Genomic DNA, 20,394 nt, shown 5'->3' on the forward strand with positions numbered 1-20,394 from the left:
ACTTAACCCTCTGTATCTGAGAGATGAAAAAGAATAACAGTTTTGTTTTGATGTATAGAGTGCTCCCATGCTTTCCTTTTCCCTTCTTTCTTTTCTTCTTCTCTTGAAGTTAGGCCTCTGTGTATTCCAAGAATTTTGTGAACTTCAGAAACTTGTGGAAAAGCCTAGGCAATATCATTTGCTATAGAGCAGCAGCCAAGGAGAGCTGAGGACAGAAGACCAAGGGCAAGGACAGTTCAGCAACTCCGCTGTCCAGGGTCAAAAGAGGAAATGAAAGCTATGCATAAAGCAAAGACCAATAAAAGAGGGGCAGAGCCTATTTTGTCAGACAAAAAGCGTGACAGACCCAAACTATGCAGCTCAGAGAGTGATAAAGAGCCAGGCTACTGGGCAAACTTGAGGCTGAACTCACAGGGTGGAGAGTTCTCTCTGCCTCCTAAATAGTGAGATGAGTAAGGAAGTCCATGGTAGGGGACACTCCAGCTACTTATTTTTATTTTGTTTCATAGCTCTTTTTCTTTTCCTTCCTTTCCCTTTCCTCTCTTTCTTTACCATTTGACACTTTGGTTTTTAAATGAATGCATGGTACAACACAGGTGACACCTGGATTATGGCCAAATCTCACTGTGCTCAAGTGTCTGTGTCACAGTTATTGAAACAAATACTTAGACAGAATGACAGTCTGCCTTAGTTTCATCAAGTTTGAAAACTCCATTTATTCATGAATCCCCTCCGCAAGTCCCCAGCCTTCCCAGGTAGGTGTTAAAGTTGATGTAGCACCATCCTTTGCCCTTTTAGGATTGGAACTAAGCACTCACTCTAGTTCTGGGATCCTGTGATTGGTCATGCCTCTGGTGGAGTCCTGTGTCTTTCTGCATTGTCTACATTAAACCTAACAATATTTGGAAGGCAGAAGTACACCTGCAGTGTCTTGAATTATACTTGCTTCCCCCAAGGCCATGTTGGTGGTTGTTCTGCCTTGATTCCTTATCCTGTAGCCTCCCTGGTCTCCTCAGAGTCCATCTAGGAGTGGAGCTTTTTCCCTGGCTCCCATCTTCCTCTGGCCCTGCTCAGCCCATGTGCTTCAGAAAGTGGTCCTGCCCTGGAAACCCTTATGCAATCCAAGCTCTTAAAGACCAAGGAGAGGTGGGGAACCTACAGTTGTAACTGACTTTTTCCCTGGCTTCTCAGTCACTACATCCTGATTCCTGTGTCTCTGCTTCTTAAAAAACACAACTGATCTGAAATAGTTCCTATTTGCTGTCTGGTTAGGTTCAACCTAGTATCTCTCACTGGTGGGTTCTGACTTTCAAACTGGGCCCGTGGCACAGATGGAGACTCTTTACTGGAGCTACCCAGTACAACTGAGTTCCCATAGAGGATACTGTGATGGGCTACCAAGCTCACCCTTCAGGACTGAGCACTCGTTCCTCCAAAGGCCAGGAGACAGGTCTGCTGAAGCTCCTAAATAGTTGTTCTCCTGGAATTACCCTCAGCCTAAGATTGCCACCTTACCCAAGATCACATCTTCTGTCCTGGGCAGCATGCATCCAATGACTGGTCAATGCAGGGTGAAGGCCTGGCCCCTTTGCCTCAAGGTGGGACTAGTAAGAAGGGCTATCCCACCTTTAGAGCTCCTTCCCATCCACTCTTTCACCTGGACCCCGGATTTACTCCCCTTCCCAGCCAACTCCAACTGCCAAGACACCAGTGCACTGTGTGTTAGAACTCATTACCAGGGGATAATTTGCAGATAAGCAAATAGCATTTACATAAACTCAATCACCTTAAAGAGGATGATGCCATATTATCGGGTCCTCTATAATTGTTTCTACTGTCTCCTGAATACTAAAAGTGGGCTTGAACCCCTCATATTTTTTTTCAGAGTTTAATAATACAGATGACCTTAGAAGGGGTCAGTTTCTCCAGTTCACTGGCTTGCTAATGAACCTTCAAATAATGTTAGCTGGAGAATTTCAGTGTCAAGAGGGCTGTGTCCCCCCTGTGAAATCCAGGATTTAGAAATCCCTGTTTATAAAAACCTATCAATTGAGATACATTTGCATTATCAAAGGTTCTTTGTTCTACAAAAGGATACCATGGAAGTTTCCTTTATTTTTTAAATTTTTATTTATTTATTTTTTAGGAAGGAGTTTTAAATAGCAAACTCCCTAGGTGAATGGAAAATACAGTTCCACTTGACACGCTGTCTTCTTTTAAAGACAGGTATTGCATGAAGTCAGTTACAACTGTAGGTTCCCCACCTCTCCTTGGTCTTTAAGAGCTTGCATTGCATAAGGGTTTCCAGGGCAGGACCACTTTCTGAAGCACATGGGCTGAGCAGGGCCAGAGGAAGATGAGAGCCAGGTAAAAAGTTTTGTACCAATCTAGAGTCCCCAAAGACTGGGTGAAATCCTAGGTATCTTGTCGAGTCTTTACCTGTCCTTCTGCCCAGCACAGCAGAAAAGAAATATTTTTATTCACTTCCCTCTAATTATTTAGAAAAGCCATCTATATTATCGATTTAAGAAAGCTACAAACATCCATCCATCTTTCACAGACAATTAGTTTATTGCTAGACCTATACACTCTGAATTTTAAAATGCTACAAAATCAGAGGGAGGAAAAAAAGACAGAAATCAGAGAGACTCAAAGCCTTTTTGCCTAATGACCTCATTGAAATGGGAGGGGGAAGCATTACTTTATTTAAAAGAACGTTAATATTTTTGTATTTATTGCATAAGACCTTGATCTAAATTCAACAGAGACTGAAGAATTTCTGTGTTCTTTTCAAAGCTGCTCAGTAATTATAATAAACTTACTTTCATCTTGGAATGAAATAAAAATGGCTTCCCCCTTTCCAGATGGTTTTAAATCATTGTGTTTTCAAATGTGTTGGTCTACCTGGTAACTTCATTACTGGGTATGTCTTCATTTATTGGCCTCTTGTCTTTGTAGCATTTACCTACAGGGAGCTGAGATGTCAATGTTACCTGAAATATGAAGTCAATGTAGATGGACATGCAATTTGTTAAGTTTTACATCAGAAAATTTGGAATGCAGGATGCCTGGGTGGCTCAGCAGTTGAATGTCTGCCTTTGGCTCAGGGCGTGATCTTGGGTCTTGGGATCGATTCCCGCATCAGGCTCCCTGAGAGGAGCCTGCTTTTCCCACTACCTATGTCTCTGCCTCTCTGTCTCTCATGAATAAATAAATAACATCTTTTTTTTAAAAAAAAGAAAATTTGGAAACCTCCTTAAAAATACATCCAGATGGTTTTGATTGACTACTCTTTTTTTTTTTTTAATTGACTACTCTTTTAAATATTTACTGTATTTGACTCAAGGAATCAGAGAAAAGGGCTACTTGCAAGTGATTTGGTCCAACCCCTTACTTTATAGACAAGGAATCTTCAGCTAGGAAAGTGAAATGATTTCCCCGAAACCATGTGGCAATTCAGGGGCAGATCTAGACTAGAACATAGTTCACTTCGTTCCTGGTCCAGTGCTGTGTCCTTCACTAATCAAAGCACATCAGTGCTGTTCCTTTGGGAGTTTTGTTGATACACTCTGCTACACAGTCCTCTGGTTCTCTGGTGAAAACCTAGGCTCTGACAGCTTCAGGTGGGCTTGTGCTCAGTCTTAAACTTCAAAGATGCTACTCAAATTCCTCTTCCTCCATAAGCCTACCAGAGTGGGTTGTCTTTCTTTCCCCTATCTTCCTCCACAAGAATAACTACTCATTTTTTTCCCCCTGTACTATTATTTGAGAATTTACCAGGTACCCTGTATGAATGTTTCCTCTGTTCCACCATTGAACACCCATTCCCTGGTGACTCGACCTTCACAATGGTCTCTTGCTTCCACCCCTTTTATTATTTTCCCACTGCCAAATTTTTTGGGCATTCTTTTCTCCACCCTTGACTGGTCTTTGAATTGGTTTCCCCTCATCCCACCCTGGGTTTCCCCTAACAGATCTAGATTAATCTTCCAGATAACTTCCACCTTGTTACTATTATGCTCAATTATCTTCTGTGCCTCCCCTTAGCCTGCCTACTATTGACACATGTCTCAGCCCCGCATTCAGGCCCTCCAAATAAAAGCTCAAACTTTATTTGCTGGTCCTGTCACCCACTATTCCTCTTATATGGCCCATACACTACATTTGTGCTGTCCAATCAGGCAGCCGCCAGCCACACATGGCCACTGAGCACTTGAGACACGCCAGTCTGAATCAAGATCCACTGTAAAGTGTATCAAACACACCGGATGTCAGAGACTCAGCAAGAAAAAGGAATATAAAGTATTTTGTGAATAACTTTTATACTGATTACATGTTGAAATGATAATATTTTGTACACTTGGATTAAATGAAATATTTCACTGAAATTGGTTTCACTTTTTTTTGTTTTGTTTTGTTTTGTTTTTGGTTTCACTTTTTAAAAGCTTTTTAAATATGGCTATTAGAAAGTGAAGATTACACACGTGATTGATACTACATTTTTGCTGGACTGTGCCACCCTGGACAAATCAGGCTATTGTATTTCCTGAACTCACTTCACCCTTTTCTGCCTTCATTCCCACTGTCTCCACTAGCTGGCACATTCACCCTTCTCTGGTGAATGTGCCAGCTTCTACTCTTGGTTAGAGGTCTCTCTTAGGTGCTATGTACTATCAAGACTATGCCTTCATCACCAACTGCACATGCTTTCTCTCTGAAAGCAGCATCATGGGGCAGTGGAGAGTCAGAATGCCTGTGTTCAAATCCCAGCTTCACTGCACATTAATAAAATAATGATTATATGAACTACCACAGGGATTTCTGAGATTAAATAGGAAATGTTTATATAATACTAATACAGCATCTAACACAAGATAAGAGCACAGTAAATACTCATAATTCATAGCTGTTTACTGTGGAGGATTCACAGATACCCCAGCTACTTCAAGAGACAACTTTAACTTCCTTGTCAAGGGTAGGGGATTAATGGGGGTGGGGGGCTGGTGAGTTCAGTACCTTGGAATGGACTCTTCTGTTTGTCGTGGGTCATGCTTTAATCTATAAAATATCTGTGACTTGTTCCTGACTCTTAACTCTCTGCTGATTATGGGACAACTGAGGGGGAGGGTAAATACTCCTACTCAGTAGGTACCTTTCTTTTGGGCTCAGTTACCTCTTACAGGTGTCACCTGATAGCCCTTTTTAAAAAATGATAAAGAACAACCTTCCATTAAATGTTGCAACTGTAGAGAGCCACTCTGCAGAGCTTTCATTTACTCACTGGTTTTAAAAAGTTCAGTCAGTTGGAGCCCTCCCATTGGGAAGTGCCATTTGGGTGATTCTCCTCCAAGACAAACTCTATAGAGCACCTAAGAAGCTGTGAGGAGCTTATGAATTAAACTGTGAACCAAAATTTTCAAGAAGATTCCCTGGATAATGGATTTTCCAAGTCATTTGTGCAACAACTAAATTAAAAAATATAAAGCCTCAGAGGAAAATGGTAAACACATTTAAGCCCTTACTCAAAACCCATTTAAAGTTTTCTAAAGACACAAAGCAAAAGAACCCAATCTTTACCCCCTAAACTGAATAGCAATAATATAACATGACAAGAATAACTCTGGTAAATAAAACTACATGTTGAATTCTCCCCAGGGAATGTCTGTATCATCTGTAATCATTTTTCAAAAGTATTTTTTAGAAGCAGAGAATATTATGTTGTCAGGACAGTGACACTGCAGATATGCTTCAGGAAACTCTTTCATTACAAGCTCCTGTTCCAGGCACTTAAAAACTTTTTTTTTTTTTTCTTAAGTAAGTCTGTAAAAGCTGGTTGCAACTGATATACCACGTACTTTTAATTAATCCGAGGATGGATTTGAAGTGCCTAAAATTACTAGCATGTGTGCCTTCACTTTGCACTAACTCTCCAGCTCTGGTGGACACCAATTTGTGTGGTTGTATGCTTCTTCAGAAGCATCTCATTGTTGGTTGTGTCTGGGTGGAGTATCTCGTTGACTGTGCTCCTCTGCTCTTGCCTAGGGGGTGCAGGCTGAGGCAGTCAGATTCTCTCTTGGAGGAATTTCAAACTTGTAATAGACAGGATCTGTGGAGCTGACTTATTGTAAAGGAGGAATCTAGAGAAATGCTAAGTGACCTCTTTCGGCTAAAATGCCAAATTCTGGATCTTGCCCACATCCATCTACCTACCTCCTTATTCTTCTATCAAGTTAACCTCTTATGATTAAATTTGCCTGAGTTGATTTCTGGTGCCCACAAATAAGAAAAGCCTTAATCAGAGCCCCCCTGGCCTTTCCTGGGGGAAGTAATCCTCTGCTCCACGGAGGATCCATAATACAAGGTATTTGCTGGTGGTGAGAGTGCAGAAGGCTCTCAGTAGTGATTCCCCAGTGGCCTTTGTAAGCTGGTGTCAGAGCAGGACTGAGCTTTTGGGATAACCACACTGGCTGCCCCAGAGAGAGGGAGGCTCAAAGAACTACAGCTCATGTGATGCCTCCACCAAGGTTTCTTCATTACTCAGACCAGAAGGGATGGCCCTTTTTCCTGAACTCCTAAGAGCTTTGGTTTATAACCTTCTTCTGACTTTTATCACCTTCTACATTTCTCTCCAGTCATCTGAGAACTAGACCTTTCTGTCCTATAGCTGAAGACTAGATGCTCTTTTTTTTTTTTATATATTTTATCTTTTTCTTTTTTATTTTTTTTAATTTTTATTTATTTATGATAGTCACAGAGAGAGAGAGAGGCAGAGACATAGGCAGAGGGAGAAGCAGGCTCCATGCACCGGGAGCCCGACGTGGGATTCGATCCCGGGTCTCCAGGATCGCGCCCTGGGCCAAAGGCAGGCGCTAAACCGCTGCGCCACCCAGGGATCCCAAGACTAGATGCTCTTGGAGCACAGGGGGAGTGGCTACGGGTTCTGTACATTGTCCTGTACGTTTCAGTATGTAGTTCCCAAATGGTCTACAGGATTGCCCTGAAGGTCTTCTACGTGTCAGCCTGAGGTTTGGGATGGGGAATGGGGGATTGAAAGGACCCAGAAGAGGCTCTGATGCTCTAGCTGGATACAGGGACTAATCCAGTGGAACAACAGTAGGCAGCCCAGAATCAGGTGTTAGGTGGCATGTTTGAAAGGCAGCTCAGCCTGGGCTGAAAAGACTAGCATATCAGACTCCGGGCAATAATGAGTGCTGCTATTTTGGGATTCTAACTTATTCACCTTCCAGGTTTGAGAAGACCTAGTGGGTCATTTTCTCTAATTAACACCTCACAGGAACAAAAGTATTCCATCAGGCTTGCCCCTGGGATGATAGGTATTTTCTGCTCAACCACATACACCAGCTGTGGGTTTGCACTCTTCTCTGTATCATCAGATTGTTACCATCACGCTTTGTAGTTACGTGGAGCCTTTATTTCCCAGTACTTTTGGCTCTGCTGGCTCGTTTATCTTCACCACAGTCAGCCCCGCTTAGGGGCAGGAACCATCACGCCCCTTTTATAGACAGCACAGAGGTTTTCTCACTAGCCCGAACCCACAGTGCAAATTAGGGCAAGGAGACCTTGTGCTAGAACTCAGGTCTGCCCTGTTTTTGTCCTGTTGATCAATTCAGATAATTGGAGGGCTGTGTTGGATACTACCTTGTCATACCCGAGCAGCCCTACCCCTGCGGGCTCAGAAATGCTGCTGCTGCTGCTCCTGAGGTAGAATTAGGAACCCAGGAGTCACCTCATTTCATCAGAGTCAAGGACAAATGTCACAGCTGCAGGGGAAAAAAAATCCAAAACCCCTTCATTCTGAAAGTTATTTTGCTTAGAAATTGGGCTTTTCTGAATTTGGCTCAGGTGGCATTAAAGAGCTGTGGTTCAGGACCACACAGAGGGCAGCTGTGAATGGTTTGCTGGTGGTGGGGAAGGGTGTCATCTCCCTGTGAGGCAGAAGCTAGGAGGAAATGAGGACCATGAAGAGAAGCTGCTAGAAGCTGCCCACCAAGTCAGGGAGCCCACCTGCTGGGTGGGTGGGATTATTTTAATTTTCCTCTTAAAAAAATAGCTGGTGAGAAAGTTGCTAAAATCTGCATTAAATATGATTTTTTGCATGCCAAGGGATGGTGCCAGAACAGAATTCATATGCTTCCATGGAGCCAGCCCCCTTGGGCCTGGAAGTGAGCAGCAGGGTCTCCCTCCACCACCATGACTCACCTGACTTTAAAATTCCATGTGTAAGATTATAGTTACACGCAGCCAAGACACCGTCTGGTGCAGCCACTCTGACAGATTACATTTTGGAAGAAAAGCTTTTGCGTCTCATTTCAAGACATGAAGAGAAGCCAAACTGAGAGGCTTGGGAGGAAGATAGAGGGGGCGAAGGAGCAGAACTGGAGCCCTGAATTAATCTGACTTACTGCTTTGGAAATAAAAAAGAATAAGACAGGAAAACAAACCCAAGGAATTGTTGCTGTGTGAGGTTGGGGGAGCTGGGTCCAATACCAAAGGAATTGGTGTGTGAACCTTTTTGGTTCTACACTTCCACTGAGATTTTGGGAACTCTGTTGCTTGCTTTTTAAGAGTCCTGCTAGGGGCCATCATTTACTGCCCCCAAAAGGATGATCTTTAAACTAATAAAATCTGGTCCTTGCAAAGCTTCCCCCTGGAGTCTGTTTATAGGCACAGCCAGGTTAAGAATTGCCTTTAAGGTGCCGCTGAGAGACTTGAGTCAGAATTGAGGTTCAAGATCAACCTCTACCTTTGGCCTTTGCTTTTGTTGGGTGTGTGGGGGCAGTGGTGCTGGGAGGTAGGAAATGAGTTTTATGAATTCTGGGTTTTTTTTGTTGTTGTTGTTTGTTTTTTTTTGTCAGTCCCAGCTGTAGGAAAGCTGAGGGCAGGGCCAAGCTGTTGTACTTGCAAGAACTTGGTAGGTTTCTCCATATCCTATAACAGGTATACAACATAACTGGGAACCCGCTGGTCTCAATCCAGGCTCCTCAGTGGTTGTTTTGGTTTGTTTTAATGGATCCTGGGCTGAGGATTGGTTTTTCTCTAATAAGTGAATTAAAATAAATAACAAAAAATAAATCAATTTGGATGGGATATACTATAGGTAAGCTTCCAGTCTTGCTTCTTTGAAGCTGATACTATACCCGTTCAAAGACAGACTGGGTGTCTGCAAGATCTGAAACCTAGATGTTGACATAACAAAGAACTCTCTCCACGACCCATAGCACCTCCTGGCTTCCCCATCCTGTAGGACAGAGTTATTTTTTATTTATTTATTTATTTATTTATTTTTATTGGAGTTCAATTTGCCAACATATAGCATAACACCCAGTGCTCATCTGATTTTTTAAAAAAGATTTTATTTATTCAACAATGAGAGACAGAGACAGAGAGAGAGAGAGAGAGAGAGGCAGAGACACAGGCAGAGGGAGAAGCAGGCTCCATGCAGGGAGCCTGATGCAGGACTTGATCCCAGGACTCGATCCTGGGACTCCAGGATCACGCCCTGGGCCAAAGGCAGGTGCTAAACCGCTGAGCCACCCAGGGATCCCCAGGACGGAGATTTTTAAAATGACATTTAGATGCAGTACATGTTAACTAATACACATTTTTTTGTGTGTGTGTGTGTTAGTTCATTGTTCCTATTCAGCTATCAATTCCATTTGATAATCATAGTAGTTCAATAAATTCTTTAATCACAATACTCATGAAATTCTGGGATTCCTAAGTTGAATAGGATCTCTCTTCAAGTGGTTGTGGTTCTTTAGCACAATGATTCAAAACCAAGGGTGGGTGTGGATTTTGCCCCCCATGGAGCATTTGGCAAATGTCTAGAGACATATTTGGTTGTCATAATTTGGGAAGGCAGTGCTACTGGCATCTAGGGGGTGGAGGCTGGAGATGCTGCTAAATATCCTGTAGTGTACAAAATAGCCCTCTATGACAGATGATCATTTGGCCTCAAATGTCAATTGCACGGAGGTTGGGAAACCCTGCTCTAGCAGAAGAGGCTTATTTTGAATAAATGGTTACATTATGGCAGGTTACGTGCAAAAATACAGGTAAGTACAGGGTATCAAAGGATGCATGTCTGGGAGGGAGGAGGCACTAGGGAAAGTGACTCCAAATCATGATTTTTACTTAATGCTTTTGTAATCAGTTGTCCAAGAATGACTCTGATTGAGAATTTATTAGTAAAGCACTATGTATTGGGATTTTTTTTCTTTGTGCACAAATCCTCTGGGTAATGTAAGCAAATATTTCTAATGATTTTATCTTTTCCTTTAAAAAATTCCCCAAAGAGCCTAGGAGAGGCCTAAAAAGTTCAAACCCATCCAACTTTATTCTCTGCTTCCCAGCAAAGAATCTGAATCTACTTGAACCTGTGGTTCTCCCACCAGGACTCTTCTTCCTTTCTCTCCTTCAAGGTTCAGCCTTATACCCCTTCACCTGTGAAGCCTTCCCTTGGAGTTTCCAGTCCATAGTACTTGCTTTGTTCTCTGAATTCCTAGACCCTTGTTGCCTCTCTCCCTGCCCACAGTGATCTCTTGCATGTGTTTCTATCTAGACTGTGGGCCCCCTAAGGACTGGGACCATGTCCTCCACCCGTACATCCCTCTATAGCATTGAACACCATTCTGGACTATGATTTCCATTGAAGGTACGATGAAAAGAAGAAAGACAGTCAGGAAAGATGTCAGGAGAATAACATCTTCCTGTAACATTGGATTAATAGATACAGCACGTTTTATCCTTCCAAAGTCTCTGGATTGTGTCTTATAATAAAGTTTAAAGTTTAAACTGTTCAGTAGGCACGACATGCAAAAAATAAATTGCCATTATTATTATTAGCATTTTCTTACTAACAGATTTTTCAGAAGCTGTTTCCATATCAAGAAGATCAACCTTTCTGTTGTCATAGAGACAAAGATCTTTATATATCCATGGGCAAGGTGAGAATATTTTTTTCTCTCTTCTTCCAGTTGTCTGGAACTAATAAGAAAGGAGAAGGAAATGTTTTAAATCAGTTTTCTTCTTTTACTTCCCCCTTCCCCAATGAAAATGAATGAACATGCAGGAGGCTACTTTTTATATCACATTTTAGATTTTAAATACCTAAGTTTTTAATAAAACATGCAAGAGGTAGAAAGATATGAATGATTGAACAGTGCCATTTTCAAAATTTGCAAACAGTGGGCTTGTCAATAACAATTATAATCCATGTTCCTTTTTTCCCCCTTTTTAAACCAAATAGTGGACTTGAGATGGAAGTCTTACAGGACAGACTTCCAAGGCCTGGAAGATTAAAATACAAACTAGCATCTATTGAGAGGCTGATGGTGAATTCTCAAATGTTGTGCAATACTTGCCTCCTCTGACCCCCCAAAAATGAGAGTGCTCCCCCTCTTTCTGCAGAGTCAGACCCTGTGCATGATGTTTAAGACCATATCTCTCTTCTTCTGGACTGCCTTATTTCCTAATTTCAGCTTTCTTTTTTACTAACTCCTGATAATTTGTTATTCATAACATTTTTTCCCTATCTTGTAATTACTGTTTACCATTTCATTCATTCATCGTCAAGAAAAGAGGATTTCAGTAGGAAGCTGTTCACTTTTCCTGTATTTCATCTCAATGTGAAGTTATACCTTTATCCATCCCCCAGGACTCAGAAGTACCTCTCTTTCTAAGCCTAACTCTCCCCCTATGATCTGAGACTGCCACTTTTCTCCCATCAGCACAGAGATCTTTCTCCATCAAATATCTTCTCCGCCATCCCTCCTATCTTCAGGTTGTCCTCCAGGGATTCCTTCCCTTATTCCTTTTTTTTTTTTTTTTTAAAGGTTTTATTTATTTATTTGAGAGAATGAGTGAGAGCATGAGCAGGGTGGGGAGGGGCAGAGGGAGAGGGAGAAGCAGACTCACTGCTGAGCAGGGAGTGGGATGTGATGCGGGACTCATCCCAGGACCCCAGGATCATGACCTGAGCCAAAGGTAGACACTTAACCCACTGAGCCATCCAGGCACACCCTCCCCCCCATCTTGCTCCTCTTTGAAGGCAAAACCGAACAAAACCTTTTCTCAATCCTGTATATTTTCAATATGCATCAGAGTTTGGGCTTTTAATTTGATCACAGCTGCCTTTTGTATATTGTATATGTGTGTGTGTGGAGGGGTGCACGAGGAAGAAAAGTACATGGCATAGGAAGTTGAAAACATACTCTTACTTTCCACAAGATTGTATTCTTTATAGAAAGTATAAGATCTTGGTTCTCAAACTTTAGCATGCATTAGAACCACTTGGGGAGCTTGTTAAAACACCAGCTTTGCACCGCATCCTCAGAGTTTCTGATTCAGTAGATTGGGGGTGGGGCTCGAGTGTGCATTGCTAACTTTTCCCAGGTGATGCTAACCACACTTTGAGTAAATTTCCTTAAAGTAACTACCCTCCTATCCCTTCTTATATATTTCCCTTGGCATATGGATGGATGTTGAGGTCACCTTATCGTGCCCATAGGGTTCCCACCTAAAGGACGAGGTCACGTCTCAATTATCTGATCCTCAGAAAGCCTGGCCTTGTGTGGGGTAGCATGCTTGCTAACCTAGGGTGTCTGAATGTCTATAAGATGTGCTTAGTGTGGATACCAAGATAGTGTATGTGAAGGGAGGAAGTTGAGGATCCTCCAGAAACTCACAGGGATGACAAAGGGTGTCAGAGCCTGGACAGCTTGCTCCTCTTTGGGAGTGGGATGAGCCAGCTTCAGCATGCTAGTGGTGCTCATACTGTGCTTGCCTCTCGCCTCTACCCACAAACCTAGTCAGCCTGTACAATCTTTTTTGAGGGGTTCTAGGCTCCTCTAAACTGTGTTATGAGGCAGTGGGAGAACTGTTTTGGTCTTTTCACTTCAGCTTTCTCCAGGGAAGAGGTACTCTTCTGAGGCCAACATGGTGTGGTGTGGCAGTAGGAATTGTTGAGAGAGCTAGGTGAAAAGCTGAAACTGAAAGGAGCTGGGAATGTGTTTGTATTTAGGAAAGGGTAATTTTCTCACAAAGATAAGCAAATATAAAAACACATTTAATGGTCTTTGCTACTCAATAGCAAAAGGAGACCTTGGTCAGGCTATTCCATCTCTTTGGGTCTCAGTTTCCGGAAGCCTGTATAAAAGTGCTGGGTGTGAGAAAGGCTGTTAGTGGCACAATCATTCATAAGAGCAAGAATGGGAGGTTTGTCACAGAAGGACAAGGGCTAGGACTCGAAAGGCAAGTTCTATGAATTTGTTGATTGATTGAAACCAATTCCATCAGCATGGTCCTCAGCTTCAGGGAATTGAGCTGACAAGATAATTAATGGAAACTAATTAATATAAACCCCTCAACCTTTAAACTGTATCTCTCAACTGCAAACACTCCCTGAAGGCCAGTAACTTTATTTATTATTGGTTTATTTATTTATTTATGAGAGCACTCTGACAGGAGAGGGGATAGGGGTAGAGAGAGAGGGAGAGAGAGACTCTTTAGCAGGCACCACACCCCGTCCTAGAGCCTAGCGCTGGGCTGGATCTCCTGACCCTGAATCATGACTTGGGTGGAAATCAAGAGTGAGACGCTTAACCCACTGAGCCACTCAGGTGCCCAATGAAGGCTACTAACTTTTTCAGAGGAGAGGCTTAGCCCCTCAGGAGGGAGGAGGAGTTCCCTCTAGGAAGTGGGCTCCTGGCAGGCTCCTGGGACCCAAGGAAATGGTGGGGAGTTGCCTCTTTCCTCCCCAAGAATGGAATTCTATTGCCAATGGTTAGAATATAACCCAGAGTTCCACCAGGCTAGCGCCTTTTGGATATTTTTATAGCACTCTTCTTTCCTTTTTTCTTTTAATAACTTTATTGAGCTATAATTCATATACCATATTCACCCATTTAAAGTATACAGTGTGGGCAGCCTGGGTGGCTCAGCAGTTTAGCACTGCCTTCAGCCCAGGGCGTGATCTTGGGGCCCCAGGATCGAGTCCCACGTCAGGCTCCCTACATGGAGCCTATTTCTCCCTCTGTGTCTCTGCCTCTCTTTCTCTGTGTGTGTGTGTCTCTCGTGAGTAAATAAAATCTTTTTTAAAAAGTGTACAGTGCAATGGTTTCTAGTATGTCTATGGAGTTGTGCAGTCATCACCACAATCTAATTTTAAGTAATTTTTGTTACCCCTAGAAGCCACAGCCATTAGCAGTCACTGGGCCTTTACCCCTACCTGGCAGCTACTAATCTCCTTTCAATCTGGACATAAAAATAGAATCATATAACGTGTGGTACCTTTTTCTTTTTTCTTTTCTTTTCTTTTGTTAAAGATTTTATTTATTCACTTGAGGGAGAGAGAGAAAGAGATCCGAAACAAGCAGAAGGTAAGGGCAGAGCGAGAGGGAGAAACAACACCGCCCCAACAGGGGAGCAGGATGGGGGCTCCATCCCAGGACCCTGAGATCATGACCTGAAACTGAAGGCAGATGCTCGACTGAGCCCCCCGGGGGGCCCCCATTGTGTGGTACCTCTTTCTAAATCGAAGAAAGGACACCAGGTGACCCTCTGATCTGCTAGCGCTACAGGCCCCTCTTCTTCTCTTTACCCCATCACTTCAGTGAACAGCTTCTTCCACCTGCTTGCCGACGTATGCAATTCTTCTAATCACTTTTGTAAACGGGAGGCCTGGGTGGTGTGTGGGAGGCGTGACACAAGGCACACCTTGATCAGACAACCGGATTGAACCGCGAGTGCATCCGGGAAGGGGTAGAGAGAGCAGTCCCGGTTGGTGACTAGGTCGCCCCCTTCTTACCACAGGGCCCGCCTCCCCACGCCCAGAGGAGCGCAGGGGGCCGGAGGACACAGAACCCTGCACCGGCCTGGCCGGCGCCAGGGCCAAAGACGGCTTCGGGCTCGTGTAGCGGGGGCGGCTGCTGATGGGAGGCATGAACCGGGCCCCTCCAGCAGCGGCGGGGAGCAGGCCTCCCCTGCGGCTTCTGGGCGGTTCCACGCCCCTTGCGGGAGCCCCAGCCGGGGGCGGGGACGGGATGGGGAAATCGCGGGCCTGGGGCGGCCGGGGGCTGCAGGGTGCGCCGGCAGGTGAGGCCCCAGGCGAGGCCAGCAGGGGAGGCCGAGGCCGTCCGCAAGCCTCGGCTTCTCAGCACTTTGAAAAGTGGAGTCTGCTCGGGCGAAGCCTTTCTCCGCGAGCCTCCCGGCGAGGGGGCGGGGAGCGGGAGCCGACGGCCGGGCAGGAGGCCGGGCGGGGCGGGCGGGGCGCCGCGTACTCACAGTCGGGCGAGGCCGGCCCGCGGGCCGGGGCAGCGCAGGGCGCCGGCGGGCGGGCAGCGGCAGGGCTCGGGGCAGGGCGGCCCGGGGCGCGCCCGCGGCGGCAGCGGCAGCAGCAGCAGCAGCAGCAGCAGCAGCAGCAGCAGCGGCAGCGCCGGCCCCCGCGGCCCCATGGCTGGCGAGCTGAGCGCGGCTCTGGCGGCTGCGCGGGGCCCCGGCCGGCCCGTGCGCCCGCTCCCCGCCCCTTGGTCCCCCCCACCCCGCCCTGGCGCCTGGCGGCGGCGACCCCTTCATCACCCCCCTCTGGCCTCTCCCCGCCGGCCCGCCCTCGGCACAAGGTCAGGAGGACGTGGGGACCGAGAGCGCCTCGACGGGGGCAGGGAGCTCTGACCTCTAACGGGTCTGCTGTCACCGAGCGGGAAGCGGACGGAGATTGTCACCTCCGGGCATCCTCTGTCCCGCCCAGATGCGCTTCCTCTCCCGGGCTCCCAGCCCCAGACCCTTCTCCTTCTCCCCCGCCAACCCCCTCTGCACAAGTGATCTCTGTCCTCGCAACTTCCCAAGTTTCTCTCTCTCTCTCTCTCTCTCTCTCTCTGTGTTCTTTTTTAAAAGATTTTATTTATTTAGGGCAGCCCGGGTGGCTCAGCGGTTTGGCACCTGCCTTTGGCCCAAGGTGTGATCCTGGAGACCCAAGATCGAGTCCCACATCGGGCTCCCTGCATGGAGCCTGCTTCTCCCTCTGCCTCTGCCTCTCTCTCTCTCTCTCTCTCTCTCTCTCTGTCTCTCATGAATAAATAAAAAAAAATCTTTTTTTCTTTTAACCAGGCATCCCCCTCTCTGTGTTTTTCTTGCTCATCACCACTTTTTTCCTTATAGTATAGCGATTTGAATCTGATCTGTTCTATATCTCCACCATAGACTGTGACCATCCTGGAGAACAAAATCCAGTTCAGATATATTTTTCTATTCCCGGCTTCTCCATGTTGAGTCTCTAGTAAAGATTTGTTGAGTGAATGAAAGTGCTATGATAACCTACAGCAACTGCCCCAGGGAGAGGCCCCTTACAGGCTAGGCCCTGTGACAGGTGCTCTCCCTCCGGTTATGTCTAAGCTTCATAACAAACTGGCCGGATGTTTGCAACAAGAAAATGATGTTCAGAGAGGTTTTGTGACTTCCCCAAAGTCACATAGTTCTTAAGAAGTGGAAACCTGTTTTTTTTTAATTTATTTTTATTTTTTATTTTTTTAAATTTATGATAGTCACACAGAGAGAGAGAGAGGCAGAGACACAGGCAGAGGGAGAAGCAGGCTCCATGCACCGGGAGCCTGACGTGGCATTCGATTCCGGGTCTCCAGGATCGCACCCTGGGCCAAAGGCAGGCGCCAAACCGCTGCGCCACCCAGGGATCCCTGGAAACCTGTTTGAGCTCACTTCTATCACCCACTTTATCTTACCCGTGTAAAAAATTCTATATGATCTGCATACAAAGAATGTAGAAGGAGACAATTTTATGGTTACCTATGGGAATGCATAATTTGTCCTACTCAGTTTCATCATCAAAACATTTTTCCTTCCTCCTCTTACAATGACTCTGTTTGGACTCTGGAAATCCTGGAATCTTGCAGGAAGAGGTCGACTTTGAGAGTCTGGAAGGTATCTAAGACTCTACAGACAAGAAGTGAAGGAACAGATTTCTTTCTTATTTGAAGCCAACTCTCAGGGTCAGACTGGCTCAGTCACAAGTATGTAGTCCATTGTGAGTTTTTTGCCCAAGGAGATTTTTAAAAATTATTATTTTTAAAAAAAAATAGGCTTTCCCCTCATTGTGCTAGATGGCATGAAAAACAAAGCTTACTAGATTTTCTCACCCTTTCATACCTCTGCATATGCTATTCATTTACCTGGAACGATCTTCTCTTCCTTTCCCATATCCCATTAGTTAAACTCCTGGTTGTCCTTGAAGACTCAGCTCAATGTCATTTTCACTGTAACACCTTCTCTGACACAACCTAGCTGCGTCTGTGCCCATGACACCTGATTCTATAGTCTGTAATGTAACACATTGTAATTTTGGCTTTAGTTTTCCTTCTCCTGTTTATTGATCTTAATATTGCTTGAACATGTCACAGCTTCTAGCTCCTCATAGGTGCTCAGTCTATATCTATTGAATAACAGAATGAATAAGTGAAACCCAAGTGCAGACCTATAGCATATGTTTAGCAAACCATCTGAGAAGAGCTTAACAGCTTTGCTTGATTTATTCTCAACCACACTGGATCAATCTGGACAGGTATCAGGTAATTACTCATGACTACTTTGGGGTCAGATATTCTCTCCTATTTTAATATGGCAGATTTTGGTAGAGAAGTTGGAGTAGCACTGGGGTTTTCAAATCTTTTCACCATGTAGCTTGAGTTGTAGGAGAGAAGGAATGAATAACTCAAGATGGCTGAGTGGTATTTATTTCAAATCTTAAATTTCATGTGGCCTTTTCTTTTTACTTCATAGCATATTTGTTATGGAAAAAGAATGGTTGCTTCTACCTGCGCCTGAAGAACCATTTGATTCCCTGCTTGGATATCCTTGGGGGTTGCTTATGCTTCAATAGGAGAAGGACCAGGCCACCTGGGCATCTGGATTTTTTTTTTTTTTTCTGTTCTGTCATCAACAGTGTGACTTGGTCTTTGGTTTCTTCATCTAAGAGGAGGGTTGGTGGTCACAATCCCTAAGACTCTTCTAGCTCTAAAATGCAAAGACTTTGTAGACAACTCTTAGTATATTAGTGGTGGAAGGAGTCAGATTGTGGACATTGACTTCTTATTGCTTGTCTTGGATTAAAAATAAAATCCTGTTTATGAAATGGGTGAGTTCATTTTGAAGAAAACTCAAAACTGTAATGAGTTTTCATAAAATTTTTCTGTGATTAATTTCAGTTGGATTTTAATTATCACATCAGTTCTTGCAATGTCCCTATTTTAACAAAATTACATTGAATTGTTTGTTATAACCACAAACATTTGTTACAATGGAATTTACCTATCCTACTCATTAATATGTGACCTATTTAGAGGAGATATTTTTAAATCTGAAAGAATTCTGTGTACTATAACTATGCTTATAGTTACTTTTGTTACAGAACTTCAAAAGAGCATGACCCATGGGGATTGCTATTATATTTTACTGACAAACTAAAGTTCATGGAATTCACAAGAAGTTTATCCTGCCTTAGAGATATAGAAATATCTGACACCACAGCTCAGAAATCCTAATAAAACTCTCCAAAATTCTAGAGCAGGGCTTCTTATATTTTAGGATGCAAGTATAATTTGGGAAATTTTAAAGACAAAGACTCCTCAAAGACACCCTCCCCAGAAAGATTCTGATTCAGTTCGTATGGAGTGGGGCCCAGGAGTCTGAATTTTTTAAGAGGGGGGAGGGACAGAGGGAGAGGGAGATAGAACCTGAAGCAGCCTCCAACACGCATCATGGAGCCCAATGTGGGGCTCAATCTCACAACCCTGAGATCATGACCTGAGCTGAAATCCAGAGTTGGTCGTTTAACTGACTGAGCCACACAGGCACCCCTGGCAGTCTGCATTTTATTTTATTTTTTAAAGATTTATTTATTTCTTTGAGAGAGAGAGAGTGTGTGTGTGTGTGTGGGGGGGGGGGCGGTGTGTGGCAGTGGTGGAGGGGCAGCAGAGGGAAAGAGAGAAGCAGACTCTGCGTAGATTCCCTGCTGAGTGGTGAGCTGGATGATGGGTTTGATCCCATGACCCATGAGATCATGACCGGAGCTGAAGTGAAGAGTCAGACTCTTAACCAACTGAGCCATTCAGGTGCCCCTAGGAGTCTGTATTTTAATAAGCTCCCATGTAGTTCTGATTCATGGGTTACCCAGAGCATAACTGATGAAACACTAAATGGGAAATTTTAGAATTCAATATGCCTTAGGAAGACAAAGCTTGAGAATCCGTACTAAGGATTCTGAATAAAGCCTAAGAATTTTGATGCATTGTTAAAGAAACCTGGCATATGTAAGCACATGCATACAAATAGTAGTGTGTATATGTGTAAAATTGCACAATTGATTGTAATCTTGAGGCATTTTTTAAAAAGTAGCAGTTTATTTTAATTTTTAAATTTAATTTGTTGGGAGGGGGAGTGAACAATTTCACATGATCGTGTATCCTATTTTTCTTTTCTTTTCTTTTCTTTCTTTCTTTTTTTTAGAAGGGAATCTTATTTTTCTTTATGCCTGACTAGATCAGAACTCAATAGCCCTTGATGTCATGCTAAGACCTTAGAGTTGGAGGAAATTAGCAAAATAATAAAAAAAAACCTCAAGTAGAATAGGCAAAACTTTCTGATTCTTGAACATATGTCTTGTTAGTACCATAACAGATATTTGTTCCCCTTAAAAGCAGTGGTTTTACCTTTCCTTCAGAAGAAAAGGTGAATGTAGGGCAGAGGAAAAAAAAATGTGTAAGAAAAGAAAAATACAGTTACACCTATGAGCTTCTCACCTTGCCACCTGGAACAAAACCAAAAACAAAACAAAAAAGGTTATCCCTAAAAGTTACAGTGAGAAGTTTTGTGCATCCTCTCTAGTAGCTTGCTTGGAAATTTTATCCTCCATTTCACTGTGTAGATGGTGTGAGATCAGAGATATGATCAGCTGTGTCCACCTCCACTGCTGCTCTGGGGCTTCTGTGGCCTTAGGAGGAACCAACGAGAAACTGCAGGCTGATGAGAGCCTGGGCCCTGGCCCCAGGGTAGGTCTGGGAGTGGAGAGTGAGGACTTTCTGAGACCTGAGAGACTTTCTCTAAGGCTGACACACAGAGAGAGCTAGAGAAGGGGCTTGGCCTTTCTGGTCATTATGTTGCTGAAGAATGTGAATGCATTGGGGGTTGTTGTCCTTATCTCATGAAAAAAGCCTGTCTGCCCTGATAGTGACTAAAGCTACAAAGAGAAAAACAGAACTGAGAGACGGATGGAGGGCAAACAGTCAGGCCAGCACCTCCCTTGGACTTCCCCAGTGATGAGCCAATGCCTCTTTTGCTTAATTAAGGTCATTGGAGTTGAGTCTCTCT

At 44.1% G+C, this 20,394-nt stretch overlaps 1 protein-coding gene across 1 annotated transcript in view; it reads right to left on the reverse strand.

Moving 5' to 3' along the window:
- LHCGR (luteinizing hormone/choriogonadotropin receptor) overlaps positions 1 to 15,473 on the reverse strand; it is a 57,523-nt gene extending 42,050 nt beyond the window's left edge. Inside the window, exon 1 of the mRNA XM_072741951.1 lies at positions 15,304 to 15,473. Within this exon, the coding sequence (XP_072598052.1) occupies positions 15,304 to 15,473 (170 nt within the window). The remainder of the gene's footprint in view (positions 1 to 15,303) is intronic.
- Positions 15,474 to 20,394: the final 4,921 nt, after the last annotated feature.

This window comes from Vulpes vulpes, chromosome 16 (genome assembly GCF_048418805.1).
Source record: "Vulpes vulpes isolate BD-2025 chromosome 16, VulVul3, whole genome shotgun sequence".
NCBI classification, from domain to species: Eukaryota; Metazoa; Chordata; class Mammalia; order Carnivora; family Canidae; genus Vulpes; species Vulpes vulpes.